The 17,304-nt window shown below is 38.1% G+C and overlaps 1 protein-coding gene across 1 annotated transcript in view; it reads right to left on the bottom strand.

Moving 5' to 3' along the window:
* LOC134542655 (DNA-directed RNA polymerase, mitochondrial) overlaps nucleotides 1-12,855 on the bottom strand; it is a 115,256-nt gene extending 102,401 nt beyond the window's left edge. The window contains exons 1-5 of the mRNA XM_063387074.1: nucleotides 12,584-12,855; nucleotides 9,318-9,455; nucleotides 6,962-7,454; nucleotides 3,639-3,777; nucleotides 3,072-3,206 (exon numbers count right to left, since the gene is read on the bottom strand). Coding sequence (XP_063243144.1) covers nucleotides 3,072-3,206; nucleotides 3,639-3,777; nucleotides 6,962-7,454; nucleotides 9,318-9,455; nucleotides 12,584-12,713 — 1,035 coding nt within the window. The 5' untranslated portion in view covers nucleotides 12,714-12,855. The remainder of the gene's footprint in view (nucleotides 1-3,071; nucleotides 3,207-3,638; nucleotides 3,778-6,961; nucleotides 7,455-9,317; nucleotides 9,456-12,583) is intronic.
* Nucleotides 12,856-17,304: the final 4,449 nt, after the last annotated feature.

Raw genomic sequence — 17,304 nt, 5'->3', positions numbered from 1 at the left:
ATATTTGCATATATTGCAATTACTTAATAAAATATATTATTCCTTATCTTCCATCAAGAAATTAAATTATCTTTTTTATTTTTAAATGAAATTAACTATATCTTTACAATGCCCAAATGGGCACCTATGTGGTTAGACTACATAGTGTGGGCATTTGTCATCAATATAATTGACAATTTAATGTAAGACATTATTGTAAAAAAAATTATATCGATCATAATCATACATCTATTTGCTTTGTAAACTAGGTTAATAGGAATACATAGCATATAACACACTATGATTATATTTAATAACACACTCATTTTTTTTTACTAAATTAATGTCTAAAATTACATTTGCTATGGCTTGCATTATGATCAACAATATCAGAAGATAGTAATGTAATCAAATCAGAAAAATTAAAAAAAAAACTGTTATCTTTTGATCTTAAAACCATTACTTAAATGTTAAATCACTATGTCTTCATCGAGTTTATGTATATTAAAATAGTTTTACATGTCTGCCTTTCAAGTGATAACTTTGTTTCCTTAACGAGTGCAAATAGAAAATACCATTAATCAGCAATAAGATGTTGCAAAATAATCACGCTAATATTTATTTGTACACCAAATGCTAAATGAAATTCCAGGCTATTTAGGAAATCCAAATCAGTGTAAATTGGCTGACACCAGTACAACAAAGTAGTACTATTCAGGGATGTAGCCACATGGGGCGGCATGGGGCGGTGAAACCCACACTCGGAAATCGCCGACCCACACTAATTTTATCTAAAAACCATATCTCTATTCCTGGATGTATGGCAAGGAATGTTATCTCCTTGTTGCGCTAAGCAGTTTTTGCCGCCTGGCCGGAGCTGGAGGAGTGAATATGGAAGGGGGATGAGCTATTTTTAGACAGTCTTGCTGCGTGTGATGTGCCGCTGCAGAGAAGCTCTCTGCTACTTCCTTCCCACCCCAAGTCTCTACGTTGCTAGGCAACCATTCCTCCCCCTCTTTCCTTACGTTGGAGGGACAAAGACAAGGTCAAACACTCCGTGCCGCCTAGCCTGGCTCGTTTGCCGCCGCGCGTCTGATGATTTAGAGATAACAGTGCCGCCAGGCGTCAACAAAGGACCTTCCTATCTTCCGTGTTAAGTGACAAGCAAACCACTCTATTGCAGCATCAAAAGTGACATGTAGGCCTATACTAAAACATTAATCTGTTGTATGAGTGTCAGAGTGGATAGGTCTTTTGTAGATTCAACCATCAACAAACTTCAGAGACTGAAAGATTTTGAAGGATTAAATGAGAGGGAAATTGCATCATATTTGGAAATGTGTGCAAGTAAAGGTGTCTCAGTTCACACCAAGCCAACAAATGCTGCTCATTTCAAGAACATTAAATTACAGTACCTCCAAACACTAATTGAAAACATTCAAGTCAGATTTACCGATTGTGACATTCTAACATGTTTTTCCATTTTTAACCCTACACATCTTCCATCTCCTCATGACCATCGCTTTGATGTGTATGGAACAGAAGCTATAAAACTGTTGTCTGCAAGATTTGGATTAGAATCAAGACTTTGCCTACAAGAATGGTGTGAAATCAAGCAATACATGGCTGATAACCACAGGAAAAAGACTTGTACAGAAGTGGTCCACTTTCTTTGCACTGACAGAACAATTGGCAGTTTGGTTCCAAATATAGCCAAACTCGCACAAGTGTACAGAGTCATTCCACTTCACACAGCTGACTGTGAGAGAGATTTCTCTCAAATGAAGCTCATAAAAACTGACTTGAGAAACAGACTGAGTGAGTTCACGCTTGATTCCCTGCTTCGCATTTCGCTGGAAGGTCCAGATGTCCAAGACAACCCATTTAAAACTGCAGTTCAGCATTGGGCAGCACAGAAGAACAGAAGAATTCGCTTGAAATAGAAGTGAACGTTAACGATGGTTGAGAAAATTTGGTTAAATTTAAACGGGGGTGTTGTTTTTCCTAAAACAATTGACGTTAAAGTTGTGGTATTTAATTTGCTGTGTCGCCATTTTTTTTCAGGCAACCCACACTCACATTTTCCTAGCTACATCCCTGACTATTCTACGAGTAGTACCATGGCACAGGTAAATACAACCCTGGCCAAAATAACAAAATGTAGCACACTCACAGCTGCTACAACACAGGTAACTAACTACCTTATTCTTTAACAAAAAAAAATATCATGTCAACGAAGACAACGTGATCTAAGAAACAGTCTTTATTTCTCACGTAGCTATGGTGTAACCAACATAATATTTAAATCTATGTCATACAAAAAAATTTAACTAATTTTCCTAACATTATACACTCGTTAGCCAATTATCGACTTAAACTAGACTGACTGTAACAAAGAATGTGTATAACTAAGAACCAAAATTACTCTACTTTTGAGAGTATTTCTCTTGTTCAGTATTTACGAAGTTGTGTGATATTAAAATTGCCTTTGACAATAACAGTTACCTTGCGACATTTTCCCAACCTTTGCTAATCTATACTATTTAATATTTTGTTTCTATATTTATATAATGGTTTTCCTAAATGTTTTTTTGATTAATATTGATTTTAATATTGTAGAACTTTTTGTTACAGTTATAGATGTCTTTTCCTGTATTATTTTTTTTTTACTGTTGTGTTGTATTTACGTTCCTTGTTTGTGCCTACCACCAAGGTTTCCACAACCATTCGTAGGCATGTAACAAAAGTTAATAAGTAAAAAAGAAAATATATATCCCATACTTTTTTGCTCACGTAAAATGTAATGATTTAAAATAATTAAATAAGATTTAGTGGTATTTTGTTTGAAAATATATAAATTTAAAGAAATCCTTACATTGAGGAGGAGGATATTTCCCCTTTCCTATCCCTTCCTCCTTGGGTTAGCCCCTGTGAACAGCTGCAGGTCAAAAACCACTGCTTCTACAACCAACTCAGCTTTACTGGTTTATGCTCTCTTTATAAATTAAAAAAAAAAAACTCTGAAAAGTAGTTCCAATGAAACAAAATAATAGCAATGCAAACAAAACAGCTGCAGAGCGTGAATACAGTACCTTCCTTGCAAGTCCATGCAAAACGGTGGCATACAACTTCACGTAAGAGGGGGGAGGGTTCCTCAAAGACTGCTTGTTCCGTGATCGATAGTACAGAAGTGTGGCCAGCCCTCTGTTCAACATGCCACAGTTGACCTAGGGAAAGAGCGCAGCACTTAAGGTTCATCAATATCTCTGTTAATTAAAGGGACAAAGTTTGCCTTACTTCAGATGCAAAACATACACACACATGTACGTTCTGAATACAATTTATGTATGTTATTGGGCAACTGTGTCTAAGAACCGTGAAATACTACTAATAATCCAGAGAGCTTATACTATTCAACATAAAAAATCTGTGTAATAAAGAAATGTTATCACACAAAATCACAAGATACCAAAAATATATGTTTCTCACTATCACTTGCTTCAACTCCAGGAATTAAAATTAATCGTAAAATATGTGAAATCATTACAAAACAATATCCGAACTAATGTATTACATACTAACGAGTAGTATTGTGTAAGATGTTAAATAATCCTAATCTCCCAATACTAGTGGGTAGTTGCTACATGTTGAATACTCACACACACATCCAGATATGAACAGAGATTACGAAACAAGCTCTCTTCTTTCCCCAAAGCTTCAAGCTCTGTCTGCTTCACTTTGACTGCCTCTTCCAATCTCTTCTTCAAACTAACTACAACTTTAGGTTTCTTCTGGGGACTAAAAACAGAACAAAACATCAATCACTGCTGTTTGTGCATACATTTACAAATAATGGAATAAAAATAATATGTACCATTTTGGTTACATCATGCAACTCTACAAAATAATTTACCCAGAAGTTTTATTTTAAATATTGCTAGGCAGACTGACAGACCACTTATAAATTTTTTTTTCCAAATCTAGTAAAAAATCAGAAATAAACTGAGGTCCAAAGAACATTTTCACAAAACACACTCAAGTAGGACCAAAACCATGTAATTAAATGCATAAATAAACTAGGATTGAGCGAATATTTGGCAGTGCAATCAATATTGAAACATCCAAAACATTCATTTTTTATTTACGAAGGAATTATATAAATGAAAGCCATTAAATAAAAAATTTCAGTTCAAATGCATGTTCCAAAGCCTAACAAATGTTCATTTAAATACACTATTCTAGTTAAGAGTCCAATATATTATTTAATAATGAAAAAAAAAAATATTTGTATACCTATCAATTTTAAATTTTTTAATGTTAAGGACAATATTTAATCAATCATACCAATTACCTTCTTGGTAACTTTCTCTATAGGTTCGCAACCCAAGTTAAGATTGTTTCATTACTTCATTTTAATAATATGTTCTTTTAATTTTTATTAATTTTATTTTAATTCTGTTCATTTTAATAGTCATATTAGTATATTTTGTAGTGTTAATATTTTGGTATTTATTTGCGCTTGCCTTGCATGCTTGCCAATCCCTTCCTTCGGGTGTTTTCGGACCGACTACTGAGTGAAACCGAACAACAAAACTAAGAAGGATGAATGGCAATCGGCAGTGATGAACGAGACCAGCCGACGAGTGAACTTGTGATTTCGCTAACGAGCGCGGTGGGCTAAGCTGCCTGCGCCCAGCAAAGACGGCATGAAACTCGTAAGTCCAACGTCGCAGAATAAAGTAAGGTTGTTGACACATGAATAACTGTAAGCTGCTGAGGGCAAAAATTTGCAAATTCATAACACACATTATATTGTCACAGACTTGCTGTGTTTTATAATTGGGCAGCAACAAACTTTAGCAAGTACATAATATGCTGGTACTGGATTTTTGCTATAAGCAAATTTAAGTTAAAACTGCAGTCTAACGTAACATTAAGTCATACGTATGGTAAGTTCTTGCTGTCAGCTGCAACTGAATTCTATACGTCAGTGTGACGAAAGACAAACAGTTAATGAGCAGTGATTTCCGTCTTCTTACCTGCAGAATTGCTGTTTGTGGACGGGAATTTTGAGATGACCATAATATGTAACTGTAATGAAGGACTCATGAATTAAGTAACTGAATGTGTGAGGAATAGTTATATGGGCAAGCGTGTTAGTAAATGGATATGAACTTTTGTAAGAATTTTGAATGGCCAAAGGAACATATTAATGATAGTTATTTAAATGAATAGTTTGGTATTTTTATATTTTTTTATTGGAATTAGCATTAGTAAGAGCAGCGTGATTGAGATAGTATTTTTATGCTATTTAAATTTTTCTAGCATTTTTTTTAATGCATTTCTCTGCCAAGGTTATTAAAAATGCTTATATAATAATTGGTATAAAAAACTGTGTATATAAAAAATTTTTAAATGCTTATACAGTTTTATACACATTGTAGATTAAGTGATAAATGCCAACGTTAAGACACACTACCATTTGCAGCGATAGCTAGATCGGAACTAATGGCATTATTGCATTTATTAAATTTCACAGAAAATTACAAACTTTAGCTTATGTATTTTTTTTTATCTTGAGATTCTGGTTGACACTCATTAATATAAATGAAAACTCTGTTGATAACTTGTTTGGTTAGTTTATTGACTCTCACATGGCATGCTCATGGGGGACTCAGGCTTCATGGAACCGAGTATAGATAGGTTTGTTTTGGGCAGCTGGATGCATAACCTTCTTGCTAGCGTGCATATGGGGAATTTGTCAACCTTGACAGTGAAGTTGAAGGTCAAGGTCGTGATAAGTTGAACTCAAGTATAAGATGCTGTATAATATCAAATAACTAAACGTAAGGCAACATGGTATTAAATACAATTTAATTATAAGACACCCTTGAATGTACGACCACAAAAATGTAAGACAATATAAAAATGAGCCAACATCGTATGTGCATTTAACACCAATGTATGTCAACCTCAAATATGAAATAACTTCCAATGAAAGTCAGACTTGGAATAAAAAGAAATATTTCCATTATAAAACAACTTTGAATGTCAAGCACTTTCAGATATGGACTGACTGACTGTAAGATAGATAATAAAAGGATATATTAAAAGTTAGACAACTCACAACTCAAAATAACTAAAAACTTAGCTGAAAATGGTTAACCACACAGGTGAAATAATATATACTTTTCATTTGTCTCAAATATTATGATTTTTTAAATTTTTATCTGAAAAAGTTGCATCATTAATAATAATACTATTTATATTTTACACGAGTGTTTTATTAGTTAATGCAAGAAGATCTAATGAATACTCTGTATTCACGTCAAATTACATTAGCCTACCTACTTTTTATTTCATATCCCAAGAGCAAAAATTACTTTTTTTACAATTCTGAAGATTACTATCATTTCTAGAGGTGAATTCCAACATTAATTTTTTTTTTTTTTTTTCATTTTCTCTAAAGTTATTACTATGGTTTCATTTTCATTTTGTTAAATAATAGAAGTATGAAATCACACAACACTATTTATTACACACACAAATCTGTGTGTTCTTCATAAAAGTCAAATGAAAATGCTGCAGTATTTCAGCACAACACCAAAAATGATAGGTACTAATGTAAGCATGTGTTAGTGGAGAATTTTCACAGTGAATTTTTTCTATCAAAGGTGTAAACAAACCTTTAGCACACATACTACAAATATATTATTTTTAAATAATGACTCCATAGTTCAGAGGCCTAGATCCCAACAGAGTATCCTGGGACCATGATGTTCAGGATTTGAGACTGTAGAATACTATGAATGTATAACTGTTTCTGAACTTTCAAGTATAAACTTAAAATAATCAGTTCCTATCCCCAATTTAACACTAGAATAAAGTAGACAAAACATATGAGCTAATAAGAAACAGCACAGCATAAAACTTTCTTTAAAAAAAGACTATATGATAGGAAAGATATAGAACTGAACATCACCTCTTCCCCTGAGAAACATGAGTCTTTCCTTCGACAAGAGGCGATGCAGTGGAGAAAGGCGAGTCCTCTTTGTCGGCTGTGTGTTCGCTGCAACCCAAGTCCTGGAAAAGGTCGCTCTTGAGTTTGGTGCTGTCCAACGGGACGCTCCCAAGTGCTCCGAGGAGCTCAACTTCCTGGAGCAGCTCGCTCCTGTCGTCCGGGAAACTCTCCGGGTCATCGACCATCCCCAGCTTCTGTTCCTCCGTTTCCTCGCAAGCACCGCTCGCCGCCGCCTGCTGCCGCTCCGGAACTCTTCCCAGATCCTTCTGCACGTCCGCAGTGGGGGCGACTGGACCACTCTCGCTGAACAGCGCTTGTTTCCCCTTCTGCTTTGTCATTTTCAACTGATGCAACTGTGACAGATTGAGATCTGGCTGCTCCACGATCATGGACAGATGCTTCGGCTTCAGGTTGCTGACCGATGCTTTGGTCTGGCTCGTGGATGCTTCAGTTACTGCAATAAACCAACATGAACTTTGATTCCCTACTACCTACTGAAAGCAACTAACATTAATAAATTACACTAACTTTTATAATATATTGTGTACTAAATAAAATTACCTTTATTGTGTGTAGCCTTAGCCAGTACAACTGTGGGTGCAATTTAATTCTCAACACTAATGAAGCATTATCTCTAGCTGGAATATCTTATGAGCTGTCCCTCCCACCCCCATTCCTGACCATGCGGTCTGCGGCACACAGCACATGCCTCAGCAAAAGCTGCTCACACCATTGCGGGACAAGTAAGGCAAGCATCTCTCAGAACAATGGTTCTTTAGTAATCTTTTAATGATTCACGTAATGGCAGGAAATGTGTCTAACTGAATGACATTGGGCAAATATGAAGAGTACTTAAGTTGGACAGAGTAAATCATGAGACATGGCTTGTCATGGTCCCTCTACATATCTCAATATTACATACGAGCCTGAATTTCAGCCGCACGTTCATCACGACAAAATAAGTTGAGTACATAAAACAACTCATGGTCTAAAGAGCTTCCCAAGATTGTTGGAGTTGAACAACTTTTTATTGTAAATAATAGAGAAAGTATTTAAGATGGAACACTGAACATCTGGATCATATTTAAATGAAAAAAAAGTTGTACAGCCACTGCAAATTCTGTCACTGATGCAATATTATTTCATTGAAATAATAGAGATCTAGTTACAAGTTACAAATATATGTGGGAAATGAAGGTGTTAACCCCGATTATTTCAATGAAATATTTTTGCGACATCAACAAAATTTTCTGTGGCTGGAGAACTTTAATTTAAACATAATGCAGAAGTTTGGTCTATTATTTACAATAAAAATGCTGTTCAGCTCCATTTTCAAAGATGTATTTTAGCCTTTGGGGAGCAATACAGAAGTAAGTTTTATTATGTTTTTAACTTAGTTTGTTGTGATGAGCCTGCAACTAAAGTCTGTCAGTCGAATTCAATCTCTTCCCGTATATATTAATGTAATATGCCTATAAAAATTATTATTTGATCAGTAAAAATGATTATGGAGAACACTATAGATGCACAATAAATGACAATCAATGGTAGTCTGAGTCAACATAGTTAACAGAGCTCAAGACAATAATTATGATGTGGCAATATAGCTGTCATGAGCATCAATACACAGCTGGCGAGTACGTTCTCACATACCATGTTAAAATTTTGCAAACATTCAACAAAGTATTTTTTAAAAATAGATTAAAACAGTTTAAAAACCACAATTTTATAAAGTACAATAATTATAGTATGATCAGTTCTCAATCACATGTTACATTTCTTCCATAAATAATGATTCACAAAAATTAACAAAAATCTCTACATTGAAAAAAAGCCAAGGAATGTAAATGGTGGCCAAATGACCTGCTCATCTTAACCAATAAAATGCCCAAGAAAATGTTAAAGGAAACCGCCATTTTAGTAATTTTTCCTACAACCTAATAGTTTGTTTTAAAAGACTAATACAGTGCTGTATATTAAACAAAAATATTCTGGAATTCACTGAAGAATATATTTGTCTCTTACATTTTGACAGAGTCCAAATGGGAAACAACAAGATACAGTATTATAGTTTTAAATTTACTCCATAGTCAAAACTTCAATATTTTGCTTTTCAATCCTCCTGTAATGTGATATCACTGGGTTTAGACATTGGCCATCCGCAAGGTACTCCCAAGTGAGATTGCATAAACCTTCAGGTTCCTTAGAAACAATTCTGACTGCCTGTTTATCTGCAAACATTATAACTTCAAGCCTATAAAAACTTACACAGCTAAAATTTCATTTTAACAGTTAAAAAAAAAAGATACTGACTTACTTTCTAAGAGCTCTGCATATTTCTTTTTGAATCTTTTGACTCTCTTCTTTTTAACAGACATCCCATTCTTTTGGACAGCTCTGTACATGCCTGATGACTGGAACCGAACTGGCATAATATTATTTCCAACTTGTTGCCCTGTAATAAAAAAAAAATAATTGAAAAATCAAATGGGGAAGGAACACTTGATATTGAGCAGGATGTGATACGATGGAGAACTACCACTGCAAATAAGGGTGTCCAGCGGGTCGTTACCACAACGCCGAACGTACAATACGCTGAATACCATAACGCCGAATGCCAAATTGACCTCAACGCCGACAGCTAGAAAACTGCTGTGTACCACAACGCCGAAAAATGTTGCTGCGGGGAGGGGGGGCCACAAGAGCAAAATGAAAAACAACTGAATGAATTTGTGTGCTAACCTTACCTAACCTAACCTTTGTGGCAGTCCTGCAATGACAGTTTTCTAGCTGTCAGTGTTGTAGTCAATTTGGCATTCGGCGTTATGGTTTTCGGTGTTATTGTACGTTTGGCGTTGTGGTGCGTCCCCGTGTCCAGCGCGGTGACTCTGCAGATGTTAAGGGCTTCAGAGAGAAATCCAGTTGAGCATCAGCACAACTGAGTTCTGTGCTGACAGTCTCGCCATTGCGTGAGCGTATAGCTACCAGGGCGTTGGATAGGCGCACCTGCTGAGATATCTGTACCTCGCACCACACGGAGTCACGCTCAGCTCACATGTGCTCAGCTCACATGTGCTCAGCTCAACTGTCTCTAGCCACTCACAACCCTTTGCACAAAAGCACAAAGTAGGTAACGAGAAAAAAAGAGGTCTGACAGGCAAGAGCAAAGCTGATATATGCAAACTGTAAACCCAGTACACTATCCAAGAATTCTAATTCCTCATATATTCTAATCCAAAATAAATTATTCAATTTTTGTAACAGTTCCATTAGTAATTACAGCGTGTTTCCAACACCACCAAGGTCAGGATTGGCACAGTGCAGATAGAGTCTGATTTTCCAAAGGTGCTGATGATCAGAGAAATTACAAAAGATACTATTAATCTAAAAATAAAAACAGGATATTGGAGAAGGAATCTGCCATAGCTTATAGAAACAAAAAGCATTACCATATTTCCTCGCAAAGATTTAATAAAATCCCATTGAATATCTGATTCATTTTTGCCAAACTGGGGTTCAAAACTGGGTCCATTATACACACGTTAATGGTTCCAAACATGATCCAAGGTCATTGGCATAGACAAAGTAATTTTTCAATTAGCCTTGGGACAGGTTTATAAATTACACAAGAAAGCAAGAAACCCAAAACCAAAAAAATTCATTGATTTTCCAATACCCCTTATAAATTACGCAAGACACATAAACCCAACACTTGCATCATCCAACTTTCCACTTATTGCTTTGCAGCTTGCGTTTGCATCTTTCATAAGTATTTAAAAACTGTTAACAATGCAGACGCTATTGAACACTTTTCTAAAGTAGGTGCTCTTCTGAAAAAAAAAAATAATAAAAATAAATTTAGAAATGGTATTTTTGAGTTCCTTTAATTCTATTTGATGATTCTGTTAAACAACATTATAATATTTCAAGTAGTTTACTGTTTTTAACAGTTGATAGGTTAGGAACTAGGCCTACATTTTAAATAGTGCAAAATCATATGAATGGTTGGTTAAGTTAGGTACATCTAAAAAACTTTTAAATCATGTAGGCCTAAGTAATATGTTAGGTTGGCTACATTCATAATATACAATTACAATAGTTGGTTTGACAAGGTTAACTAATCTAAATTTAAAATACTTATGGTGTTTTGCAAAACAAACAGTACTCTAAATCCTACTGTACAAATTTTTATTATTTCAAGACAGCACCTAGGCCTATACTAAGAAATTATCGAAATTTGATTTCTATTCTTTTATCATTTAAATGTTGTAGGGTTAGTGACACCTTGCAACTTTCGAGCTGTGATTGTGTGTTGCGTTGTTGTGCCCCTTAAGTAATTTATACAATCCCAGGGTAATTTCCTTACATCGTGGCTTTTCCATTAATTAATAACAACTTTCAGAAAATACTTTTTTTCGAAAACTAGAGACGTTCCTGTATTTACTTTTAAAACAGCATCCTTATAGTCCAACTGGTTTTTAAGAAATCACTGTTTATAGCTTAAATTATAATACCTATGCATTGATGCAGGCATCTCCATTTTTTTAAGTTCTTATACATGGAGAACTCCATAATTGGCAAACCTAACATTCACAACAGTCCATTCAGAAGCCGCATTTGTGCATGTTCGGTATAAATTATTATAAATTTGATACATCATAAGAATGGTCATTTAGATTATATATTATGGCCAATTAGTCAGGTTAGTATATCACCACTAAAAATACTGTAAAAAATATTTAATGATTGCTTAGGAATTGCAACGAAGCATAGCAACCAGTTCACACAAGTCCATACCCAGGCTCAAATATTTCTGAAGTTCATTCCTTGCATTAGCAACGTCAGTAGCACATATTACAGAATTAAAATGTGCATGAAAGATGTCCTATTTTCTATTTCATAATGTAACAAGAAGAAATTAGAGAATAGTCTATCTACTCTAAAAATACTTTTAAAAAGTGTGGACGGTTGATTAGGTTAGTACAGGTAAATTAAAAATATTGTGAAATTGTGAGAACAATTGGTTGGATCAGGATAGCTACATCTTAAATAGGTAATTCCTAGGCAACCATTAAAAATATTTTACAGTATTTTTAATGTAGCTATACTAACCTAACTAACCATTCACAATGTTTTAAAGTATTTTTAATGTAGCTAACCAAACTTAATTGACCATTCTCAATGTCTGACTTATGTTCTCCAAAACATAAACGTACGGAAACACAAAAATTGATGTTGGCCGCGTGAACGCACAGGTTTTGTAATATAAACAATAAACAGTGATTTCTCAGAAACCAATACGTATTTAGAAATGCTGTTTTCAGGGTAAATAGAACGTAAATTCAGGATAAATTAAGTGTTCGAGATAAGTATTATCCGAATTTCAGCATTTTCTTAACTAAAAAATCACGACCCTATCCCGGCATTACACTAAACATTCAAGCCAAAAATTCCGCCAAACTGAATTTAATATGTATAATAACTTAGAGATAATTATTGTTTGGATACCAAAGTTTAATAAAGAAAGCTAGTTTTAAAAATATATCACACAAGTCCAATATTTGTTGCCATGATTCTACTTACAGTCTGAAGATTTTAAAGATATATTTCCATGCTTGCAGAAAGAGCAATTCGACCATGGTGGGAATACAGAAGATGTAACATTATGGAGGTTACGACGATATATATTTTGCAATACCAGCAATCTATACATTATAACACGTGCGGTATAAGTATTTAAATTAAAAATGATAAACTACGTCTATTTGGAATTTAGTCAAAAATAAATACAAGCCATCGGCAGACCATGTTTTGAAACTTCTGTTTACCTTTAAACCGCAACCAAAGAAGATACAACAAATGATAATATAACCGTGGCTGAACTACCTTTTGTAATAGTCTCAACGCAAATATATTTTTTTATTCTTTAGGCAGACAGGTGAATACTTATAATTTCACATCTGGCAGGACTAAGAAGAATATGGGAAATGGGACGTGATATTGAAGCACTGTATATTTCAATGGAAATTGCAGCATTGTATAATCACTTGTGAAAGAAAATAAGTGTTTAAAAACAATATTTTATTTTTAACAAGGTGATCTCAAAATAATTAAGATCAATAATCCAAGACACAAAAAAAGTTAAGATATTAAAAAAGCTAAACAAGTACACTTAACATATTACTAGGCCAATATTCCAAGACAATTCGCTAATGCAAATTATTTCCAGTGCGGCCTGGGGCCATAATTAAAGAGGGAAACCACGAAAGTGCATCATAGTCGTAATTAATTATAAAATGTGCAGCGAGGGGAGTGTTTGAATAATAAGCGAACAGTCGCGAACTTGAGCCCCACTTTTGAATGTTTTATCGGCTAATTGTGTGGCCACAAATAAATTCAATAGACTCAGAACCAGTTGAGTGTAGCCTTAAATTTGCCATCACCCGACCTCTGATTAAGGCCCGGGAGGTACCTGACAGGCACTACGGGCGTCGTGGTGCTGCTGATGTCCGGGGGACGCCAGGCTAGTGCGATACTAGGCCGTTGATGGTGGGTCGTGGGTACTCTGCCCCCGCGTGCCCCGCCAGGTACGAGGCTTGAAACCTATCCTGAGTGGGGCGCTCGGCCGTGTGGAGGATGGAAGGGTGCAGAATGATGGTAGACGACACAGTGTATATTAAACGGTGTTTAATTCACGTACTTTCCGGTGGTACGCGTGGGTACCTGGTATGCCCTACACGTACACTACGCGGTACAAAGTCGCTACACAAAGCACGCTAATGTGCTGTGCGGCATCTACGCCGTATTACATTTACACTTTAAAATAAAACACAAAACTACAACAACTCTTGGATTTTACCGCGGCAGTCTCGCGGGAACGTGATTAATGTTTGTTGGAAACGGCCAGCGCCAAGAGTTAACGAGTCTAAGAGGGATCGACGAGCGTGACCCTAAATTAACTGTAACATTTACGTGACGTTGGAGCCAGCGAATTAACTAAAAAAAAACTGTGGCTGGAGGCGGCCAGTACCGTAAGTGGTGTGATCCGTGACGTGGTGTGGAATCACTAAAAAAGACGGTCGGGATAGGCTCGGTTCCACGTAATAGGCGCCGAGTCGACGTGAGCAGCAGCGAATTAGAAAGTTACGTGATTACATTACTTACAGAAGGAGCGATCGGTGAGCACAAAGGTGAAGGCTGCTCACGGACAAACACGTCTTGACCCGGCGCGGAGTGGTTCGAGACTGCCGAACATGGCCGCCTCGCAAGGGTGGGGGGGAAACTTTCAATTCCCTTGTGAGACGGCGCCAAAAACTTATATTATATTAATTGGTTGAATTATAACAAAAAACACACATACCAGGAGCTTAAATAAAATCTAGCACCTGGTAATTGGGTGCTTAAGGCTTAACAGCTGTTTTGTATTATTTAATGATTTGAAATGTCGCACCAAGTTGGCGACTGTCAATATAGTGACAAATTGTCTCAATGTAAATTGTATAGGTTGGATTTCTCCTAACCTGACTTGATCAGGTTCACGGGCACTGTAATTAAGGCCAGTGGCAGCGGCGAGTGGTAATGAGGTTCGTTGCCCACTCTGTTCGTGCGGTGCTCGCACGGATTATTTACGACGCACTTGCTTAATGCTTATGAATAATTACTATTGTTCTAGTGTCTCATTCATTGATTGTTTTATGAAATCGAGTCCCCGGGGTCTCGTTTCCTGAAGTTTATTCGAGTTTATTGAGGTCACACCCAAGGCGCTCGTTTGACTCATCCAGCTTGGCTAGAGGTACGCTCCGAAAACGGGATCCGGTACTGGCGGTGCGGAGCACGGGCTTAGAGGTCATGGTCGGTACGACGTCAAATCTAATTAAAACAAGAGTGACGTAATTAGCACGTAAGTTTTCCAGTTTATATTGTATAATGGTAAATTCGAGATTTTTGCGCGAGGGAACAATGACTCCCTCCCCGGCACCATGTTCCCCCGGCAGTTCCTCGCGGCTCGCGGCCTAGAGCGGACGTGTTCGTCCTGCAGAGTGTCATCACCTTTGTGTCACTGATCGTCATACTGGTAATTATTTAATTCTTCAAAACCCTTTTCAGTCACCCTCCGCGAGTCCCTGGACCAAGTACGGTGCAGGGCGTAACTCGGCAGCTTTTCATTTAACTCCCGTGATGCGTTCATGTCGCCACGTGAGTAACAGCATAAGGGACCTGGCCGACTCTAGACCACAGAACATTTGCTAAGACAACCGTGCAAACACCTGCCAGTTACAAACTTTAGTAATTAGTGAACACATGAAGAGTCAACTTAATTATAATTTACGGGGCTGGCCGTCTCCAGCCGAGACACAATGTATAACTGCCACTAGGGAACCTGGACAATTAGCATAAGCAGAGTAGGTGCTCTTCCTTGTACTTTATTTGAATTAACATGTCAGTGTTGACGTGTCCTGGCAACAGCGTGCGGTGCTGGAGTGGATTAGGTGGGGGGTGAAAAACCCCCGGGGTGGGACGACATCAGTCGTCACTGCTGAACAGTTCCTGCAGCCGGGCGGGTCAGCCGGGCAGAGAAGGGCTGTGGCCTCGGGTCGCAAGGTGGGTCGCTCGCTGAGTAGAGCGCCAGAGGTCGGCGAGCCGGGGAGGTGGGGATTTCGACCAGAATCAGGGTACTCTTGTGGGGTTTGATAGGCGAAAGAAGGGTTGGGGGGTTTGGGAAGAGCGGGGACCTGGTTGGGGAAGTTTCCGGAGAGTAAGGAATAGGGGAGAACTGGTAAGAATGACTGGGGAGGTAGACAGGGCTCGGCTCGACCAAAAGAGGTTGACTGGTGAAGTAGCCCTGCTGTTAGGCTGGCAGCTGTTCCTTGTCTATCGGGTGTTGGCGCTGTCAGAACTGCCTGCGACCTGCCCTTTTGCTAGGCATGGGGATCGAGGAAGAGGAAGGAGGGAAAGTCGCTAGAGCGTGATCCTCAAGAGGCCACTCCAGGGGAAGAGGGATGCTAGAGCGTAATCCCAAGGGCCGCTCTTGATTTAACAATAAAATGAAAAATATATTTCAAACAATCCTTTTAAATCTTTAAATATCATTTCCTAGCTTCTTAGGGCCCATTCAGGCAGGCTTTTTTAGAATGTTTAAATGGGCATCTACTTTCTACTCCACGACTCGGACCCTGCTCTAGTTAGATATGACGCCAGCCGATAGTGCGCCTCTTAGTCGCACAGGCCGCGATGCCTCTCCGACGCCTCTCAAAGCCGTGTGCCACGAACACGCCCGCGCGTGCAACATGGTGCAACGAGTGTGAGTGCACCGAACGACCCGCAGCTAGCACCACTACCGGCCACCTCGGCGGAAGCACTCCGCCGGGTGTGGCAATGTGCTTCCGCCGGACTATAGCATCAAGGGCACATTTTTTCTCTCACAGACATAAACTATGTAATATATATTTCATCAAATGTTTTTATTTGTTAATTCCATTGTTCAGCGTGCGAATAGGTCCTAAACTTGGCCGCGTCTGTTTCCCGCGCGCTGCGCTTCTGGCGCGCAATTGGCAGGCCTGCTGTAGCGCTGTGCTACACGAGTGAGAGAGTACCCACCGGGAGCTCGAAGAGGCTGGTCGTCTTCGCACAACGTTGAGAGGCCACCTTCGCGCCAATTCCGCAACCGCATCTAGATCGTGAGTTACAACACCACTGGCCGTGCATCACTGCGCATCACCGCGCAGGTCTTAGCAGCAACGTCCGCCACATACTGTTCGCTCAAAACTCCCCCCTCTCCATAGTAAGCGGGGTCATCGCCGAACAGCCGTACACGCGCAGAGCTCTCTAACCCCGAACAGTCGCGGCCAGGGGATGGATAGCACCATGTAGAGGTTGATGTGTAATAAAAACCACACTTCACGTAGCGGAGTGCATCATTTGTAGTATAAGGCGTCTTGGGTGGCCTAAACAGCCCAAGGATCACCTCTACGGACACGTCCCTGCCTCCCGCCACTTGGCCGAACCCAAACCCCGAGACCCATCCCGCAAAACTTGATAGCTTTGACGGGGAGGCAGCCGGAACGGTGTCAGATAAATAATCACATTTGAAAGATTGTCACTTACTTGAAGATTAGAATGTACAGCAAACGAATATAGTTGATTTAAATACGCACTAAACATTTAAATTATGCTTTCTTATGGGAGATCTCAGATTTTGGATACACAACCTCAATTCAATTTTTTAACTTATAATTGTGGCAAAGGCACTTGTTATTACTATGTATTAAACCCCTACAAAGTTCCTAAATAAATTAAAAGTCCTA

Source organism: Bacillus rossius (assembly GCF_032445375.1).
Source record: "Bacillus rossius redtenbacheri isolate Brsri chromosome 9 unlocalized genomic scaffold, Brsri_v3 Brsri_v3_scf9_1, whole genome shotgun sequence".
In the NCBI taxonomy this organism is placed as follows: Eukaryota; Metazoa; Arthropoda; class Insecta; order Phasmatodea; family Bacillidae; genus Bacillus; species Bacillus rossius.
Note: the sequence above shows the minus strand (reverse complement) of the source record. Positions and strands in the feature narration are given on the sequence as shown.